General features: G+C 41.2%; 1 protein-coding gene across 4 annotated transcripts in view; it reads right to left on the bottom strand.

Annotated features, from left to right (window-relative positions):
• Nwd2 (NACHT and WD repeat domain containing 2) overlaps positions 1-21,719 on the bottom strand; it is a 152,560-nt gene that overhangs the window by 21,083 nt on the left and 109,758 nt on the right. The window contains exon 1 of one of the 4 annotated variants that reach the window (XM_048784314.1): positions 9,237-10,323. The exons of 2 other annotated variants lie outside the window; for them this stretch is intronic. Coding sequence is in view for 1 of the 2 variants with exons in the window: in XM_048784311.1 (XP_048640268.1) it covers positions 8,774-8,797 (24 nt within the window). In the remaining variant the exon portion in view is untranslated. One more of the 4 variants, XM_048784311.1, reaches the window with a different exon arrangement.

Below are 21,719 nucleotides of genomic sequence, written 5' to 3'. Positions count from 1 at the left end.
CAATGTTTTACACATAGAATATTACATATATTTGAGAAAAGACATATTATAATGTTGATATGTATACACAAGCATACCTATACATATAAGAGAGTTTAAAAGAATACATAGTGAGACTTTATAAGAATACAATTTTACTCAAGGTATTTTTGAGTGGATGGCTTTAAATTCACTTAGGTTATATTATAAACTTGTAGCAGGTGTGTAGATTTTTAAACAGTGATGCTATTGCTAGTTCCTTGTGGAGTCACACTTTCAAGTTTGCTCAAGCCAGTGATTCTCAAAATGTGGTCCCACAGCATCAGCAGCCCCTGGGCATTTGTTAGACATGCAAATCCTCAGGCCTCTTTCCCAGACTCAGTCAGAAACTCTGATTAAAGAGCTGAACAATCTTTGGTTTAGCAAGCCATCCAGGTGACTGAACTTCTGGTTGTTCTATTAGCTTATAATAATACTGGAAATACCTAATTATCTTCAACATCTTTTTTTATTCTTTTTGGTACTGGAAATTAAACTCAGGGGTGCTTAACCACTGAGCCACATCCCCAGCCCTTTTTCTTGTATTTTATTTAGAGACAGGGTCTCTCTGAGTTGCTTAAGGCATCTGTAAGTGCTGAGGCTGGCTTTGAACTCGAGATCCTCCTGCCTCAGCCTCCTGAGCCAATGGGATAACAGGTGCATGCCACCATACCCGGCAGTCTTCAACATCTTATATCATGGAAACAAGAAAGGGAAGACCCAGAACTCTTACATGAATCTACAGCATACATGGCAATTGTGTCTGCTATAGAGTATTTGTGTTTAACCCATTTAGTCCCAAGGTTTCAATTCTGCAAGTATTTCAGTGAAATTGACACACGTGCATTAAAATATGTTGGAAATCATCATCTAGAGCTTACTTTATGGTTAGTATCCTCCATAATATTAATGATATCATTTGTGATATTAATGAATATTATCACTAATTATTCACTTATAACTTTTTTTCTTAAAAGAACATAACTCTAAAAAACATAAATCTTCATTTCAAAATTACCATAAAGTGGTATATTTGTGGCTCAAGCAAAGCTTTTGAGGTGTTCCCGAAGTGGGGCGATGGGGCATATGGGGAGCTTTCCTCTTGCTGACGTGCATCTTTAGCTTAACAGCAAGCTCGTCTATCCACTGGAAGGTGAGCTGCTGTTTGGGTTTCCCCAGGGGCACTTCTGACTAGTTCTGCTGCCTTCCAGAACAAACTTCACAGTGACTTTTTATCTGATTCAGGCAAGGGAGAGAATCATAAAAGTCCCTAGTAGATCTCTGTCCAAAAGATGTTCTGTGCAAGATGGCAAGCCCCAGGGTGAGGCCAGAGCTGTGTATTCCTGGTGTTAGGTAGCTAGTCAGCCAGGCTGGGTGAGTGCAGAAAGGAGGACGAAGGGACTGGAAGCCACAGGGAGCCTCATCGGACAGGCCAGCACTGGAAGTCCAGGCCTGGAACGTCAAAAGCTCCCCTAGCCGTAAGTACACCCCCTTCAGGAAAGCTACTGATTCAAGACGATGGCACACCTGACCAGGTGGTCTGTACCCTCCCTTGTCACTGTCCCCACCCCTAATCATCCTGGGAACCAAAACATCAAGATCCTCATAAGAGAGCTTGCTGGAGGATAATCACAGTGCAATAAACTGATTCAGGGGACGGGCAACTGAGGCAAAAAGAGAGGGACTCCATTCCCTTAGAAACTCCTATTCCACACCATCCTCTTTTGGAGGTGGGTCTGTGCAGTTCCTATGTTGTCAGTCAAAGGTCAGCGAGTAGATGGACCTGGGCAGGACTCTCTGGAAACTTTCCTGGGACCTCTACCCGCGATAAAGCTGGAGGGCAACAAGGGCACACTGTCCTTCTCTTCTCTCTCTCTTTTTGTACTGAGAATTGAACCCAGAGGTACTCTGCCACTGAGCCACTTTTTTATTTTTTATTTTGAGACACAGTCTCACAAAGTTGCTTAGGGTCACACAAAGTTACACACACTGGCATTGAACTTGCCATCCTGCTGCCTCAGCCTCCTGAGTGGCTGGGATTGTAGGTGTGTGTGACCATGCCCTGCCCTTCTCCTCTCTTGAGAGGACCCTCTCTCTCTCCCTCAAGAGTGTTCCCTTTTTCCTTTCCCTGTCTCTTCTAATAAACTCATGCTTGTTACTCTGAGTGACGTGTCTGAAATCTTCCGGGTAGGGTGAAGAGGCCCCCCCAACCCGTCTGAGCTTTGCCGCAGGCCTTGGGGCCTGTAACACTAGCACATGGAACGTATTTTAAAAATTGTTGGATAAATGAACCAAGACAAGAAAATCTTTAAAATTTGTCTCTTACCTGAAGCTTTTTCTTGTATTCAAACACAACAGCTCAGCTCCCACAAGGTAGAGGGACAACTTGGGAAGGTACCAGTTCTTTGCAGCCACTCTAATTTCAACCCATAATCTTTAAGCAGGTACTGCATAAACACATCTCTGGTTGAAGTCTGCCTTGCCTCTCACTTTAGTACATAAACTATCTTACATAACTGACTTACTAAAGGTGACTGGTTAACTGATCTCACAGATTCAAGCTTAGTCTTCTCTGTACCAGCCCCAATACCAAGCAGGAGGTAGATACAACCTGTCTGTTCTCTTTGGCCACCACAGTCCCTTTTGGAAGGGGCTTGCAAGGACAGGCTTCACTTTATTGGTATACATTAATCCAGCATGAGCTACAAGGGTTTCATAGAGGGCTCTTTTGGGATAAAATTGTCCCCATCCCAACTCACTGTATTAGCCTAAAGTGCAATTAAGAATGCTCACACTTCAATTTGCATTGGTTTTGGGTCATTCTTGTTGATAGGCTATTTTAAACAAAATTCAATTTTTGAAGTTGTTTTTCAACATCTAATGGTGTCTCTGTTAAACAAGCAGGCATGACCGGCCATTCTACCACAGATACAAACAGAAATGATCTTTTTTTTTTTTTTTGGTTAACCAACCTACTACTCTTGGCTCATTCTGGATAAGGTTAGTCAGCACTTTTTCACTTGGGACTGTGTGTCATGAAGTGGGGTTCTGTACTGGGTGATCATGCAACAAACCCATTTGAGAAAGGTAGGGAATCCCTGGCAAAATCCAAGCAGGCATTCGGGTAGAGTTTGGTCCTGGGTGGAGGACCAGAATATGGGGTTTAGTAACTGATGACTCTCCATCCAGAAGCCAGCACAGTTTGGGAATATCATGGCAAGACCAGCTGGATTTTGCCAATGAAGAGGGAAGAGGACAAAATAGTGACTAGTGAAACAAGATCTTCTCTCAGTGGACCACAATTATTGCTAGCTTAGGAAGGTACTAATTGTTGGCTGTTCATCTTTCTGCTCTAAATAAAGTGTGCCCCAAGACTAGAGTCAAGTCAAAATTATGAATCAGTTTTCAAATGTGCTCCATAGCTTACGTGCATGATCCAGGATGCTTGTAACATAAAAAGCAGATTTCTAGGTCCCTTCTCAGACCTAAAGAACAATGCAGGTGGGGAATCCCAGGAATCTGCATTTACAATGAAATTCCTAATAAATCTGGAATTTGAGAATAACTAATATGGGCAAAACACACACACACACTATGTACAGTCTCATGAATAATGGTTAGCAGGCATTGAAGAGGTAGCACTGGGAATATAACAGATCATTAAAAAAAATCGAAAGCTATTTAAAAATAATTATTTCTTTTAGTTGAACACCTGGCACCAAATACTATAATTATTTAATCAATATAGTAAGGCAAAGTGTTTTTTAAAGATTACTGAAGTAGAAAAATATCCTCATTTGATTCAAATATCAAATATTTGAATGCCCACTATAACAAATATTTGAATGCCTACTATAAAGTGGCAATATAGAACTTTGGAAAAGTAAGAATGTGCTGTATGGGTTTAGAGTTACTTATTGGATTGTTCTCCCTGAGTCTTTTTTCCCCTCTATATTGATTCTTCCTTTAGGTAGAATGCTCATAAATCATGAATTAGTTATTTTTCAGGAGTCCAGACAGGCTTCCACTTTCATCTTATCTTGCTATTTGAGAACTAGCAAAAAGAAATATGCTGCCACATTTTCCAGGAAGAATTTTTTGGGATTCATTGTGGTGATAGTTCTAATGTAATACACAAATTATTTGTAACACACAATTATTTATCAATATTGACCCAAGCTAGAGAGAATCAATTTAGAGACAGTCCAACTCAGTTGCAAAGTTAGCTCATATGTTGGAACAGGGGTGGAAAGGTTGGGCCAAGTCCTAGAGGCTAGCGGGAAGACTCCGGGTAGCAAGATGGAGCAGCTCTTCTGCTTCCAGGGGAAGTATCCATGAACCACCTTAGGGAGTCCCAGGTGCTGGGAGCAGGGCCCCTTCTCTGTTCACCTGGCAATGGAATATGTACTCCCACCACTGAAGAGAAACACATTTCCCACACCCCTGTGATACCAATGCTCAAAAATTTCATTGTTTTGCTTTGTTAAAACAACTTCACCAGTTTGCAGAAGAAAAATTTGGTGAGGATTTGGGGGACCACATTCAGTTTTACACTGAGGTCCATTTTTATTAGCTATATCACTGATCAGTCTTTCTGGGACCCTGGACAGAAGAAATGCAAATGACTAAAATAATTTTCAGCTTCTGTCTATACATACATGAACATGAACTTACAGGACTTGGCCTGTTTGTAGAAACCTGTAATCACCTCTCCTGCCCACCTTATTAAATGTGGAAAATGTTTTCATTGGTCTGTTCTTAGATGCTGAAAATGGGTTATATTTGTTGGGAGGGAACACACCAAATGGTTGCAACAATCCATGTGAGGGTTCTAATGTAATCCAGAGAGATGGGTCCAATGGCCTGAAAAGTCTAAGAAAAAAATTTAATAGTTCTACATATAGTTTGTGCATATAATGCTAGAAGGAGAAATACTTCTTGATGTTTTGGCACTAGATGGAGGCGGTGATTGTACAACACTGTAAATGTATTAAATGCTACTGTATTGTCTAAAAGATTACTTTTATGTTATGTGAATTGCACCACCATTAAAGAAATGTTTTCTAAACTATGGAGCTCTTTATAACTAGGAACTTATATATAAAAAGACTGCATTTTCTCTCTCCCTTTCCTTCTTTTAATACAGATATGGATATATCTAAGCCACTGCATTCAAAGGCTTATACACAACATTCTCTTTTCTCTCAATGGATGTTTCTTTTCCACTGGGCAAATATTAGATCCCCCACTCCTGTTTATTACGTGCAGTTAGTTCTTCCTGGGCTTGTAATTGAGAACTTAGAGGTCTGGGTCTGATGATATGCAGTAAGAGAAGAAATAAATTGAGTCCTCTTGAAGGTGCTGGTGAGCTCAGTATATCAGGTAAGATAGACAGAGACAGAGTCTTTTTGGGGTATGGCATGGTGTGTTTGCAGGGAGGTAGGGAGGTACATCACTGTTCATGAGCCAGAGCTCATGGGAGCAGTTGGAAAGGACGAGAGATCCCCACTCACCCCAGCACTGCTGGGACAGACAAAAGCACTACTCTGTAACTGTCCTATGCACCCCCAACCAATCACCAAAGCAAGGCAGGTGGGCCAATGCCTCCCTTTCCATATGCTTCCCTTGTATTAGGAAAATATTCATATTTTATATAAGTTTTCCTCATGCATGATCTTATTTAACACTCAGGAATCTGTGAATTGGGGAGTGTTGCTGAGGAGGACCCAAGGCTCATGGATAGGTTCAAATGGGAGCACAAGGACAATAACACATTCAATGCTATGGCATTGGGTGGTGGTATTCGTTCAACCTGATTTTTTGTTTGTTGGAGGAACAAAGGTAGTTATGATGCATTTCTTGGGGCTCACAGAATGTTTGCTTTTAGAATGCTATGGAATGGGACCACTTGAATCCTACTAAAGTATTTTCTCAATGTTTTGAAAGTTAGGAAGTACTTACATACCTATTTAAATTTTTAATAAAAACATAAGATACTTCATTGTGAAGTAAATTACAATTCAGATGCTTTTTTCTCTTCTTTTTTTATAGGTATATATGACAGTAGAGTGTATTTTGACATATTATACATACATGGAGTATGACTTCCTATTCTTGTGGTTGTACATGTTGTGGAGTTTCACTGGTTGTGTATTTATATATGAACATGTGAAAGTTATGTCTGCTTCATTCTACTGTCTTTCCTGTTTCCATCCCCCCTCCCCTTCATTCCTCTTTGTCTAATCCAATAAACTTCTATTCTTGCCCCCACCTCTTTATTGTGTGTTAGCATCTGCATATCAGAGAGAACATTTGGCCTTTGTTTTTTTTTTTTTTTTTTGGAGGGGGGGATTGGCTTTAGTTCAGTTAGCATGATAGTCTCTACAATTCAATTTCTTAAACTTTGTAAAGTTTCACGTGTCACAGAAGAAAGAGTTCACAGATGGTAAATTTTATGTGTCAACTTGACTGGATAACAGGATACCCAGACATTTGGCCAGACATTTTTTCCGGGTGTATGTGAAAGTATGTCTACAGATGAGTTAGCATCGGAATTGGTAGACTGAGTAAAGCAGACTGCCCTCCCCAAACTGGGTGTGCATCTTACCATTTTTGAGGGCCCAAACAGAACAGAATGGCAGAGGAAGGGAGAAGTTACTTCCTATGCCTGTTGAGTTGAGATGTCAGTCTTCTCCTGCCCTTAGATTTGGTCTTACACCATCGGCTCCCCTGGTTCTCAGGTCTTCAGAGGGGAATTCTACCATCAGCTCTCCTGAGTCTTGAGCTCACAGATGACAGATTATGGCACTTATCAGTCTCCTTAAGCACAAGAACCAATTCCTTACAGTATACCCTCCCACACACACATGCTACTAATTCTGTATTTCTGGAAAACTCTCACTTCCACAGGGGTGATGGGAAAATGATAATAAATTGGGAAATAATGACCAGTGACTAAAACATTATCTGTCAGAACTAAATAATGCCTACAGTAAATGTGATCTAGATAAGTTTTTTTTTTTTTTTTTAAAAAAGGTCATGATTTTTGGCACAGATAGACAAAATCTACAATATTGTTCATCTCTCAATGATTAGAGATATAACCTTGTATTCTGGGTTGTCAAGAACAGATGTTAGCTGATATATTTAGCATACAAATTTAAGTATTTTTCATTTGAAAGCATGCAATTATCCAGATACTCATGATAGGCTTGATAGTTATAATAATTAGCTATTTACTGGCATCTGTCTATGGGCAAAAAATATCCGTATCCCACAGTTTAGACATAGTGAGCCTGTCATTTCCCATATCACCAACATGATTCCCTGAAACAGGATATAGAGACAAAGAAATGCACTCAGACACACAGTACTTAATCTACAGATAAATTCTGAATATTGGGAGGTTAAGAGAAGGCGAGGTGTTAGGAGTGAGCAGGGCAAGTTCCTTCACTTCTCTGGACTCTCAGCTTTCACATTTTGGGTGGTGAGAAGGCTCCACACTGTGTACTTACCCGCCCCCTCATCTGCTCTGGTTTATTGTAAGAATCAAACACTTACATCTGTGTGCAATGTAAAGCACGTGGTGCTATGAAAAGTGCCACTATTTAAACATAATAAATAGGGAAACGAGCTCAGCATGCTTCTATATATGTCCCCGTGATAGAACTAAGGAACTGGAAGTACAGCTGGACGGACAGAAAAGGGAGCGAAATGTGTCTATCAAGAAGATAAGCAGACAGAAAGGGGGAAAAGTGCAGTTGCTTAGTGGTGGTGGGAAAGTGAGAAAATGTGTGGTCAGTGGAGGGCAAATGCTGCTCTCCAGGGGGGAGGAAAATGGGTGAACGGGAACTGGGCCAGGTTAACTGCACCAGCCAGCTGGAAACAGCCACAGGTGTGTGGAGTCACCTTCACAGACAACTCAGGTGGGCCTCATGGGGCAGATGACAACCCACATACAAAGTTAAAAGATGAAGTCATTTGTGTTATAATCTCTGTGTTAGTAACTATTTGCAGAAATTGATGTATTAAAATTCAATTCCTCTAAGATGGAAGAATAGCACTGCTGTGGGTCCCTAAAATCCATTTGTTGAAGCCTTAACTCCCATGTGACCATATTGGAGATGAAGTCTTAGGGGAGGTTATGAAGGTTAAATGAGGTCACAGGAGGAGGGGAATGGGGATCTCAAAGAACTGGTGCCTGAATCAGAAGAGAGACACCAGAGCAATTTCAGCCATGTGAGGACTTGGCCAGAAGGTGGCCATCTGCAAACCAGGAAAAGGACCCTCACCAGACCTGACCATACTGGCACCCTGCTCTCAGACTTCTCAGCCTCCAGAACGGTAGGAGAATCAATCTGTTCAAGCCATGCAGTCTATGGCATTTTGTCACAGCAGCCCAAGCTGACTAATGCAGGCAAAAAGGTGAATACAATGAATACGATTTTGCCAAGAAAAGATCAGGTGTGTTTGGCATTCATCATAAAATTATAAAATCAAAGATTAAATGATTTCCTTAATCATTTAGCATACAGAAGAATAACTGAATTGATGCTTCAGTTAAGTTCTTTTAGTGCTAACAATTCTCAGCTTTCTTATAATCGCATAATAGTCTTTTCCTGGAAACAATCATGATTTAATTATGGTTATTTAATTTACACATTTAACCCCCTTGCTGAACTACTTATCTCCATAATGGTTCTGCTATGTTTTTACTTAGTACAAGGTGTCTTCGTCTGTAATGAAGTTTCATTACCTGGAAAATACTGAACACAACCATCCTTCTTCAGAAACTTGCAAGCAAAGTCAGCGGCCCTGTGAGTCAAAGAACTGGCGAATAGAATCAGATAGGATGAAGCTGTTCTGGAGTTCCCAGAATTCTGAGCAGTTTCAAAGTTCAGGTTACAACCTTAACCCTAGTCAGCTGCCTTGCAAAATTGAGGACTGTTGCAAAATGTGTAAGGATAACTAAAGTTTTAAATCGCTAGAGAGAGAGTTCATCAAGGAAGCAAAGACCAAGGAGGAGGTGTGCTCATCGAGATGGGGTGGGGAGAGCATTCTAGACATATCAGAAATGCCGTGTCTGTGCATTCAGGTGGTGCTGTCTGTGAAGCAGTCAGAGAGGCGGATCTGTTGTCAAAGGAGTGATCTGGCTAGAAGAGCAGTCATGGAGTCAGCATGCCTTCATTCATCAAGAATTTACCACGCACCTAACTTACCTTGTTGGATGGCCAGCTGTCTCTGTTGTCTCAGGACTATCCTACTTTGAGTAGTCAAAGTCCAGGAACCTCCTCAGTCTCTGGGTCCTGAAAGGATTAGTCACACTAACACACTAACAAGGCCGCCACAATTCCTGCTCTTTTTGTATTTTCATTCTCGGAGAGCCAGACACCTGCACAGATTATGTAGCTCAAGCCGGGGATAACAGCGGGAAGCAGGGCTGAGGGCCACCGACCTTTTGCGTGTACATGGAAGTGCAGGAGGAAGTGGAATGTGGAATAGTGCCACAGATGTCAGGACAGAAGAGTGATAATATTCAAAACACTGATACAGAGCTGTTATAAAGTGATGGAAAATGGACACATGACATGAACAGGTCCTTCATATAAGCAAAGCAAAACAAAATGCCAGTAAACATGAAAAATAATCATGCTCGATTCCTTTCACAATCACAGAACTGCAAATGAAAACACAGTTTGATAAGATCTTTTTGCTTATCAATCTCACAGAGAACATAATGGGAATCTAGGGGTTTCTAGGCAACAGGATGCAGGTGCTCTCAGATACAGAGTGACAATAAAAATGGGCATAACCTTGCTGAGCATATAAATTTGCCAGTAGGTATAAAATTCCATTTTTAGAAAGCAGCCCCACTACTTGCATGAAGATTTGTGTATAAAGAAGTTCAACAATTTTGAGCTTAGATCCTGGCCTGACTCGTGGAGATTTTTGATTTACCAGTGCTATTACAAACAAATAAACAGTAATGTCGTCCACTGTAATTACCAATACACATAATCTGGACAGAATTCTGCTCTAAATTTCCATTTTCTAATTCCGAGGTATTAAGAGATTAGAGAAAGTTATGCAGGATAACTTTATTTTTGGATTTCTTTAATTTTTACATACTGTCCTGTTCCTGCTCCAGGGTTCCATCCAGGATGCCATATCACATTTAGGTGTCATTTTTCCTTCCTCTCCTCTTGGCTATGACATTTTCACAGGATGATGATGATGATGACGATGACGATGATGATGATGATTTTGGTATCATGGATTGAACTCAGGGGTACTTAATCACTGAGCACATCCCCAGCCCTTTTATATTTTATTTTGAGTTGCTTTAGGGCCTCACTAAGTTGCTGAGGCTGGCCTTGAACTTCCTGCCTCAATCCTCCTGCCTCAGCCTTCTGAGCCACTGAGATTACAGGCGTGTGCCACTGTGCACAGCTTTCACAAGCTTTTTGATGACCTTGTCTGTTTTGAATAAAAGTGGTCCCATATTTTGTAGGATGCCCCTCTACTGAAATTTGCCTAACAGTTTCCTTATTATTAGACTGGAGTTAAAAGTTTTCAGAAGGAAGATCACAGAGATAAAATGCCATCTTCATTGTGTACTTACTACCAGCCTAATTTAGGAGTGTGGACATCAACCTTGATCACCTGGCCAACAGTGTCTGTCAGCCATGGTGGCTATTCCCCTCCATTTCCACACTGTGTTCATTAGAAGAATGTCATTATGCACCGCCTGCATTTAAGGGGTAGGAGTTATGCCCAACCAACATTTACACACTTTGAAATTATTCTGTGTAGGATATTTGTCCTTTTTCTTACCATTTATTAGTTAATTATTTAATCATTTGCTTATACTAGTATTGACTCGTGGGTATTTTTATTTCATATCTTGGATCATAATCCAATCCTACAATGTTGTTTTGCTGCTTTAATGACTCCACCTTTAGCCACTGAGAACCCTTTCATTTGGCTCCTGGGTTCCTTTGAGATACCCTAAGTTTTTCTTTTCTTTTTAAGAACTCCTTCTTTATGGCCCTGCAGGATACTCCAGTCCCAGACACACTCATGTTTCAGGGAGCCCTGCTCCTTTTACTGGGGATGGCACTAGATATAAGCATCTGGGTGCCAGATGTGCTTGTTGCTATTAGGGTGTCATTTCTCTTAGGTTCACTCAGGTGGCAGAATTATATTGCATATGCAAACTTGTGTATATGCAGGTGTCTATAAATACATCTGTAAATAATTCCATCTGAATTCCATGCTAGTCTTAATCTATATTAAGCTGAGTATGAGTTCTCCATCATGTCTCCAATGCTGTCCCGCTGCCCATGGATCATTCTAGCCTCCCCACTCTTGCTTACCTGTACATTTCAGCCTGCACAGTGAGAAACCTGGATCCCACAGTCTTTTGCCCCTTTACTTAACTGTTCACATTCAGTATACATGCACCGCAAAATGAGAACCGCCAGCCTCTACCACTGTGGGAAATGACTTTCTCAACCAGAGTACAGTATTTATGTGCAGTTCCTTTTGCCTCAGCCTTCCAGACTCCATTCATTTCCAACGGATCTTTTTTAGAATAAAAGAAAGAAAATATAACAGATAAAGTTGAATTCACCTTTGACCTACAAATCTAGGCTGATTCCTCTCCACCTTCCTAAAATACAATTGTTATTATAGATTTGTGATATACCCCTTTGTATCTGTTTTCTACTTAAAATTAACATAAATTAACATATGGGATGTGTTCTATACCCTCTTTTACCCTTTTTTAGCAATGACTCTATGTTGATAAACTTAGAAGGCTTTGTAGAGCTATTGCATTCCATCCTAAGAATAGTCCACATTCTCATCAATATTCTCACCTGATGCATAGATTCCTCCAAGTGGGTTTTTTTTTTTTGCTTTTTTAAGTAATATCCTACTAACCATCCCATCATTAAGCCAGCAATTATTAAAGACATTATTTCCATAAATGACATCAATTTTTAACTATGTAAGGCTCAGGCTCAAGCCTGGTTTCCAGCTCTATACTTAAAACATGGATTCCAGTGCCTGGGGGGCCTGGTTTGTGCAGTTGGCAAGGTCCCTCTCCTGGGTAGGATGCAATGCACAGCGCCTGGCCCTCAGCAGGCTCTGGCTTCTCTTCCTGCTGCCCCGCAGGGGTCAGCCCAAGTCAGCAAATCTGAGGGGTCTTTCAAGCTGCCTGCGGGTGTGCAGATCCTCAGCCTTTCAGCTCTGCTCTGAAAGCCTTAAAAAAAAAAAAGAAAAGCAGAATTGCCCATGCACACTGCTGGTCCACAGTTCCAAGAACAGTTTCTTCTTTACAACTGGGAACAGAGCTTACGGGCCTGGCAGGAAGCCTGGCATGTGCATCTCCGGACAGAGGGAAAGCTGGCTAAGAGTTAACCATCCACACGACAACCCTGAGATATTAATGGGCATTCATGATCATGGCTTGGGCTCTTGACCTTCGGTGTTACAAGCGTTCCCTCTAGAACATGCCTAATCTTTAATTGGAATTTCACATTTGTAAATTCTGGATATGGAGTATCTTTTGCCTATTTATAAAGTAACAAGTCATTAGTCTGCCACCACCAGCTTTTCCAGATGAAGGAGAATATGAACTAACTACCCATACACCATTAACTCATTTGAACCTTATATGTTGTGTTACTTCTTCCACTTTAAACTGAGACATCTGAGGATCAGAGAGGTCAAGTATCTTGCCTAAGAACCCACAGCTGGTTAAAGGTGGAGAGAGACTCTGAACCAGGTCTTTGTAATTCCAAAGTCCATGCTCTTTGCTCCCATACCAGGCTTTGTTTAGGGAGATTTCCAAATAGTCAGTTTATTCCATTAGGGACTTTACAAACCCTTTAAAACAATTTTCAACCGGAAAAATGCCTACATTGCCTTTTAAACTTCCACTTAACTCCAATATGTCTTAGATGACAGTGGATATGGTTTCACTCTTATTAATGAAGCAGTGCTAGCCTTGGTGAAGAGCAAAGGCTCTCTACTGTGTGACCTCAGGCAAGTTGCTTAACCTCTCCACAATCCAGTGCGCTCATCTATTAAGTACCAATTACAACAGTGCCAAGCTCAGGCGGTTACCCTGTGGATTAATAGCATTAATATAAATAAGAGAATCAGAATGGTAACTGACACATAAATGCTTTATAAAGGCCAAGTATCGCACAATGGGCTGATCCAATTCTGTTACACGTTTTTTTTTCCATTTTCTATTTGTCCAGCTTCGAATTGTCATTTTTCCTGCTGGCTCTATAGCCACTTCCAGCAATCCTCCTTCGGGAGATCAGCTGTGGGATGAGAAGCAAACACACCATCATTGACGGAGATGTATGCTGAGTCCGCCAAAATTCACATTGTTACAGCTACTTCTGGAGTATAAAGGTAATATGTCTTTGCTTATTTCTGAGTGTTGGGTTTTCATTTTTTGAAGGGCTGGCTGAGGCGACTGGCAGATTGATCTTCAGATGAAGGAGGGTGTCATCCCATGTAAGAAGAGATTGTCCAGTGCAGGCAGTGATTATTTTTTAAAATTCTTATGAAAATTTTCAAATACATCCCAAAACAGAGAGACTAGCATAACAATCCCCATATATTGCCAATTTCAACAATTATTAGTATTTTGATAATCCCCCTTTTTAATCCATCATCTTTAGGAATATTGTCACTTGGTGGTAACAAAATACTTTTCTAACTTAAAAATGTGTTTCATGATAGTGTCACGATGTAACTACACTCAACAGAATGGAGTGTAATCTCTTAATTTAACCCCTAATCCAGTCGACATATGTATATTTCCCCAGTTGCTTCAAAAATTTCTTTTTCAGTTGCTTTGAATTAAGATGCAAAGTCCATGCATTGCATCAGGTTTGTGTGTGTTTTAAATTCATGTTATTCTGTCACATCCCCTCTCCCTCTCATATTACTGATTAGCCAGGTAAGCAGCGGTTTTCAAAATGTGCTCCCTTGAAGTGCTTCCTGGGAATTTGGTACAAATGTCAATTTTCTTCTGAGGTCTTAGTAAGCAGGGGCTTTGGGAATGAGGCCCAGTGATTTAAGAAGCCCTCTGGGGCCCTGATGCCAGTACCGCTGCTATTGAATATCCTACACTCACATCGCTTCTCACCTTCTTCATTTAGGCCCCCTGCTTCTTATAAACTGGTGCTAGATTGAAAGCTTTGACTATATTCATGTTCAATATGTGTAGGCAAGAAGACTTCACAGGTGTAATGTCCTTTCTTACTGTGTTAATCATGAGTTACCCAAGACCCTCGGACCCATGGTTAGTGACGTTGAGACCAACCAGTGCTGTAGACTTAGGTGTGTTTCAGCCAGTGGTTTTACCATCCACTGGTGACTGCTGTCTAGACCAGTCACTTTCTTTGGGATTGTAAGAGAATGATTTTCTAATAGATTCATTCTGCACTTGCTAATCATTTCCAGCCTTTTAGGCTCCTGCTATTGCTTATTTGGGGACCATGTCAACCTTCTCAACCTTGGGAATAACAGCACCTAACTCAACATCACAGGAAATGCTCAGTTAGTGCAGTTAATATTTAACTCTGTTTTTTTTTCTTCAGTGCTGAGATTGAACCCAGGGCTTCATGCATGCTAGGCGAGCACTCTACCACTGAGTTATGTTCCCAGACCCAGTGCTATTTATGTTGTAAAAATAAGAGCTCTATTATGTTATGATTGCCAGGCTTCTAATTGTCTCTCAAAAGCACCCTCCACATTTATAACTATGAGCATTTACTTGGCTGCTGTCTCCATCTAAAAGGTCCTTTACAGCCCGTCCCAATTTATCCATTTAAGGGAAGGCTGGCACGAGTAGGGATTGGCTGAGGAATTTGGACTTCATTCTACAGCTCTGTTACGATGGCTTGATCAACCACAAGATGCCAATTGCTACTGAAAAGGAAGTACTAGAGTTTGTGAATCAAAGTTTGATTAGGGCTATTAACAGTGCCATGCTTCCTAGCTTCCCTATTCCTTAATGGTATTAAAAGGTGTTTCGAGATCTGCAAATTGTACAGGACTTGAAGTCCATCTTGGTTATGCCACAGGCCATAAAAACAGCTGTCTCTGTCCATAAGAGTACTCACAAATGTGAACCCATCCCAGGTGTGTGTATTGGAGAAACGAGTGCAGAGTGGCCGCTCTCTGCATCTAAGGTGAGCTATGTCTTCTCGGCCCACTCTAGAGGGGATCTTAGCTTTCAACTGTGTTTTAAGTTGCCCCAACTTTAGATAAACAATTTCCACTGGGAAAACTAGACCTGACTCCTGGGATTCCATTTCCTCCTATAAAAGGACCATCAAGGTCCTGTTAGAGTTGATAGCTTGTTTGGTGCCCTTAGGTATTTGTATGTGTGTTTGCTTTAATGAATTCTACTTTTAGCCAGATGTTACCCCTTAGCTGGCCTCTACCTGTCCACCTGAGCTAAATTAGCCTTCAAGGATCTATTATAATACCCACATTGTTTCCCTGACCCATCAAGCTAAGATGACGTTTCTAAAATGTGTTTTCTTATTCATTAAGTTTCTCCTCTATTGCAAGTTTCAAGAATTCAGGGTTCTTGTCTGTCTTGCTCACAAATATTCTCATGTGTACCAGGCACATATGAAGGTCTCAAAAATATCTGTTGGGTGAAAGAAGAGTGGCTCATGGGAGTGGCAACTGTGGGCTGGGCAATCTTCCTAGTATCTTTGTTCCAGTAGATTTTATTCTTGGCAACAATAGGAAGATGTGAACTGTCTAACTCTTTCACCTAGAGGGTTAATTTTGTAAATTGGGACCTCTAACCATTAAGTAGTCCTCATGGTAGTCAAAGTTCTGTGCACTTTGCTATATAATTGTTACAAAATAGGATTTATCAAGCTCAATAAGTAGCGGATTTTATATAAGAAAAGTTGCTGTAAAATAATGGTGATGGTAAAAACAGCAATAGCCTGACCTTGGTAGAAAGCTTAGGAAGAATAAAGTAGTGACAATTCCCTTTAGAGATGAGGAAACTGAGTTTTCCTAAAAGGTTAAGTGATATGAGACCCATGCAGGTGGCTTTGTGGGGAGGAGCCAGGGCTGTGATTTAGAATTTATAATCCCAGTCTGATATTTCTACTTGACACACAAAAAAGGCTCCTTCATGAGACTATCTGATAAGAATTTAAATCAACAGTTAAGAATTCTAGATGTAATGATTACATTGCACTGAAGTAATATTGCAGAAGAAGATGTCTAATGGAAATGAGCTAACCTTCTTTTGTTCCTTATAGTACCTCCCTGATTATCCATTTGGTTAATAGCACACACTTTAATTCAGTGCTTCAACATCTAATTTTGGTTAATTACCATGTTTGGCACTGGGGAAAGACTTTAAAAAATGAAATGTTTGTGCCTGATTTCAGGCACAAACAACTAATCACCAGGGAAGGCGGCACTACAATAGAAGTGTAAGATGGGTACACAGAGGTGGGTGCCATTGATTTGAACTGAAGCAAGGGGGACAGTTTCATTTGAGGATGAGGATTTCAATAAGTGGAGAGAGGATGCTGCAGATGGAGAAATGTAAGAGCAGAAGTTCAGAGGTCTGAAGGTGAGTGTAATGCTCAAAGAACCAGAGAAGCGTGCACGGGTAGTCATTCTGGGAAAGAAAGTTCAAGGCCTCAAGGTGGACATGGAGGACCTTGAGACTCAGAAATTTTTTTTTTTTCTAATTCTTTTTAGATACCCCTGAGTTTTTGACATGTCTTTTACCAAGATAACTCGGGCGTAGAATGCTAGGAAGAAAGAAGTGATAGAAGGAGAGACTGTTGAGAGAAGATGAAGTTCTCAATCTGGGGGTGTCAAATTGACAGGGAACGAGAGTGATAGATGGGACCCAGAGTGTGAGTTTGTAAACCTTGTGGAGATGCTAGAGGACAGGACGGTATGGAAAGTACAAGAGACAAAGAGGTAACAGGTGAAGAAGATCTGGGGGCATTTGGGGCTCAGGTGGTATCTTTGGAGAGAGGCTCCTGTTGTTGAGATGGTTGGCAAACTGGGAAAAACGGAGGTGAGGAGATTTCCTGAAATGAAGATGAGTAGGAGCAGCCAGAGCTTTCTTGGCAGATGTCCTCTGTTGCTCAATAAAGAGGGAAATGAGATCTCTAGCTGCTGTGGTGTGAATACGGTTTGTTCTAACCCAAACACATGCTGAGGTGTGGTCCCCCAAGTAATGGTGCTAAGGGATGTTGGGGGTATTTAGGGGGTGTTTGGGGTCCTGGGGGCAAAACTCTCATAAGGATGAATGCCCATCTCTCACAGGCGTGGGTTAGGTTCCATGGGACTGGACTAGCTACTCTGAGAGTGAGTCTTATAAAGGAAGATTGACCCATGTGTCTGACCTCTATGCCCGCGACACATCCCCTCTGCTTCTCTGCCATGTGGTGATGAGTCACGAGCTCCTTCTCAGAGGCGGGCACAGTGCTGTTTAGACTTTCCAGCTACCAGAATTTGGTGCCAAATAAACCTCTTTTCATTATACACTAGCCAGCATTAGGTATTCTGTTAGCAACACAAAATGGGCTAAGACACTGGCCAAGGGGGACAGAGAGCAGATAAGTTTAGGGACAGGATAATTGAAAAAGGAACTACATGAAATAGACATTCTGGGCTGTTCCAGGAGATGTGGCCTCTATTTAAATGGGTAGTTTATTGACACTACATATCTGTTTTTAAATATGAGCATGCTCCTCACTTGTTCTGGTTGGCAAATATCAGTGTCCAGTACAAGATGACCACACAACATCAATTAATGACAATATACACCGAACCCTTCAGGCTCCTGCTTGCCCAGTGAAGCCTATTTAAGTCCACTTTTAAGCAGAATTGTAAGACCCATAACAACAACAACAACAAAATTAAAACTATTGTTCTTTAGGGAAAGGCTATCTGGTTTTTTCCAATCTTCATCTCAAGGAATGCAAATTGACTGAGGTTAAAACACATGCACATTCCATTTTGTTTACGATGCATCATTAGTCACAATAAAAGCCAAACAGTCTGCTATGGCTTCCATAAAACACCCATTTGTCAGCCACATGTCAAGAGCAGGTACACAAGGAAATTAGTCACAAAGTTGAAATCAAGTGTTTGAGAATTCTTAGCTGGCTTTCTAAACCTTGGCAAGAGTTAGGAATATTTTTATTTAAAAAAATGGTCCTTCTAAGTAAATTGATGATGACAGGGACTCTGTGTCATTCTAGGGAGGACATAAATGCCACCACTCCAATTTTTGAGTATGGATGGGCAATTCCTCCCCACTGCAGTTTTGTTAATAGCCACAGGAAAATGGGAAAATCTGCAGAATGAGCCTGATACCCCAACATACAACCCAGAAAGGTAATTTCTCTTTATTTTCCCAGTGGGAAGACTGCTAGGAAATTGAGCTGTTAGCTCTGGGCTTCTTCATTATTTAAGACATACAGGACATACAGTAACCCATTTGGAGGAATATTAGAGTAGATGGGAAGGCAAACTAATAAGGGATTTTACAAGAAGCAATTTACCCTTGTGTATCTGCTTAGATTCATTCCATTTCCAAGGCTGTTGAAGCTTCAAGTTTTGAGATGTTTGGGGATACAGAGTCTACAGTCTGGCTTAGCTGGTTACCTGCTACTGATTGACTTAGATGCTATGAGAGACAGAAAAGAAGCATCTGGAAACATGAGAATGGCAAACGTGGAGCACCATGCTCAAACCTGAGTCTGCACCAAAACCACCAGACAGCTGGGCACAGCACTGATCTCTGGGCCCCACCCCAAGAGTTTCTGATTCTGTGTAAGTTTGCACCTTTCTCAGTAAAATGCCATGCTTCCTTTTTATCATATGAAGAAAGATATGAACTTGACTATGTTCCTCTTTTTGTCCTGGTAGCCAAGAAACCTTGCAAGTTTTCTATTCAAACCTGGGCACTTCCCTTGAATGCATTTCTGATGTAGTATTTTCTCTTTAGCTCCTTATATTTTAGCCCGTCATTTCTCTTAAATCTCCTTTAATGTAAACACAACAAACAACCCCCTTCCAAAACCAAAAACTTTCTTTTCACATAAGTTCCTGTCAAGTCTTTTTGGTGTAGCTACGGTTATATAAAACAAATCTATACAGTTATAAGATTTGCAAAGTATGTAAGCATCTATTTATAAAGACAAGGCTGATTTTCAGGCAAGATATTCTTTTTGTGGTAAAGAACAAAGGGCTTTAAAACTAGACTCCTGGGATCTGAAACCCACCCCTGCCATACTGGCACGTGGCTCTGGATGAGTAATATTTTTTTTTCCTCCTGTTCTGGGGATTACCCAGCTATATTTTGTATTTTATTTAGAGACAGGATATCACTGAATTGCTTAGTGCTTTGCTTTTGCTAAGGCTAGCTTTGAACTCCCCATCCTCTGTCTCAGCCTCTCAAGCTGCTGGGATTACAGGCATGGGCCACCACACTTGGTATGGATGAGTAATTTTAACCTCTCTAAGGCCTCTGGTCTCATCAGTAAAATGGCTTTGTTATAGTACCAACCTCTCAAGAGTTGGGAAGATTAGTTAATGCTTTGAAGAAGGCCTGGCCCACAGCAAGCATTTAGTAAATGTTAGCTATTTTAATTAGAAACTGTGATGTTCAAACTGTGCAACACACTCAATTATAATAAAATTAAGTGATGTGCTTCAATCACAGGCCCACGTTTCTGGGCAACTGGAGATCTGTTTTCAATTTGGAATTAATTTAGAAGATATTCTTCTATTAAATGATGTTCACAATGAAACCCTTCTACAACCACAGTGTGGCCACTGCAGAACTCAGAGGCAATGGAGGGAGAGCAACAGAGAGATGCAGTACATGGGCTGGGGACTGTTCCCAGGCAACCAGTGGCTAGGGGCAAGCATTTGGCAAAAGGTGCTGAAGAAATGCAATTTCTTTGAACAACATCTAATGAAAATACTCTGTACTCACAGCGAACTTTTTCTGGCAAGTACAATTCAAGCCCACAAGAGAACACAGAGTCTGGGTGACACAGAGGAAATCTGGAGTTGACCACGATCGATTGAATTTCCTATTTTTGGAAGGACAGTTTGGAAACTCAGATCACAATCAGATGGATAGTGTATGTGGCTGTATAAAATTCTCATTTCACCGTATGTGCTGTGACTCTCATGCAGTCCTTCTGATTTATCCATCGAGTATTGAGCTAAAGAACTATTCCAGGTACTGATAAACAGAATTTTTCCCCCAGTGGATGGCATTCAGGGACTACCAGAGGTAGATAATGGTTCCTACAGTGAGCAAAACAAGTTAGGCATGTGTCTTTGTAGAATTACGTGGAATGTTAAATAGGGCTGCATTAGTCAGTGTCCTCCAGAGAAACAGAATAGGATATGCGCATTAATCTTTTTAACTCTAATTTTTTTCTTAAAGGAATTGGTTCAGGTCACTGTGGAGTTGTGTGGGCTAGCAAATCCAAAATCTGCAGGGCAGGCTGGTAGGCAGGAAACCCAAGGAAAAGTTGATGTTGTACATCAAGTTGGAACACATCTGAAGGCAGAATTCCTTCTTCCATGGAGGACTTCAATTGATTGGATGAGGCCCACTCTCATTACTAAAGGTAGTGTGCTTTACTCAAAGTCACCTAATTTAAATGTTAATCTGATCTAAAAATACCTTTATGGTAACACCTAGATGATTATTTGATCAAATGTCCATGTACTTTGGTTTACTTGGTTTAAAGCATAAAGTTAACCATCGCAAGGGCTCTTCCTGGGACCTCAGAATCTTCACTGAAACACAAATAAGGGAAATTGATAGTCTTGAATCGTGGTAAATAGGAGCTTCTAGACCCAACTCCTGCGCTAAATAAAAAGTGGCCACCCTGTTCTTGAGACTCTTGTCTCCGTCACCCACACCCAGTATAAAGGAGACTGGGAAATGGAAGGGATTCACTGGGGGTATTTGGAGGAATTGCCTCGCTCTTTCCACAGATTGAGTGGTTCTTCTCCTATCCCCACCCCATTATGGGAGGGTAGTTCTACCTGTAGATATTGGGAAGGCCACATTTTACTACCTGTTGTGCTAAAGAAACTCACAGAATCCTCTCAAGTGAATGCTGGTGAGCGGAACACACTTAAGAGATTTCTTGGGACCCAAGATGTGCCCCAGGAGCTCTGAAAGATTTGCAAATCTGGAGACTGGTTCCTGCTTCTGTCCTAGAGAACTGTGAAGGAAACAAGCTGATGAGGGCCACTGGTGATGGCAAGGTGAGCACAGGGCAGCCAGTACTTCCAGAGACTGGCCTGGGAGGGGAAGTACCACTTTGCCATGATTAATTATTTCATTAGACAAATAGCCAGGCTTTAGTCACCTTGATGGGTCTTTAACCAAGGGGACTGCCCGCCAGGGTGGGGACTCCACCAGTAAAAGGAAATGAGGTGAACTGCAGGGGTAAAAGTGGAATTGGGTGGGAGTCCCAAGAGGACAATCAAATGACATCACTATGCCAAACAGAGATCCCCACTGAGGGCCTCCTCACAAAGAGTTCCATGGAAGAGCCAGTACTTTTCACCAGACATGCTGGAGTTCAAGATGGCAGGCAGGGTTGGAGAAGTTACTTTTTTTTTTTTTTTTG

Source organism: Marmota marmota, unplaced genomic scaffold, assembly GCF_001458135.2.
Source record: "Marmota marmota marmota unplaced genomic scaffold, marMar, whole genome shotgun sequence".
NCBI classification, from domain to species: domain Eukaryota; kingdom Metazoa; phylum Chordata; class Mammalia; order Rodentia; family Sciuridae; genus Marmota; species Marmota marmota.
Note: the sequence above shows the minus strand (reverse complement) of the source record. Positions and strands in the feature narration are given on the sequence as shown.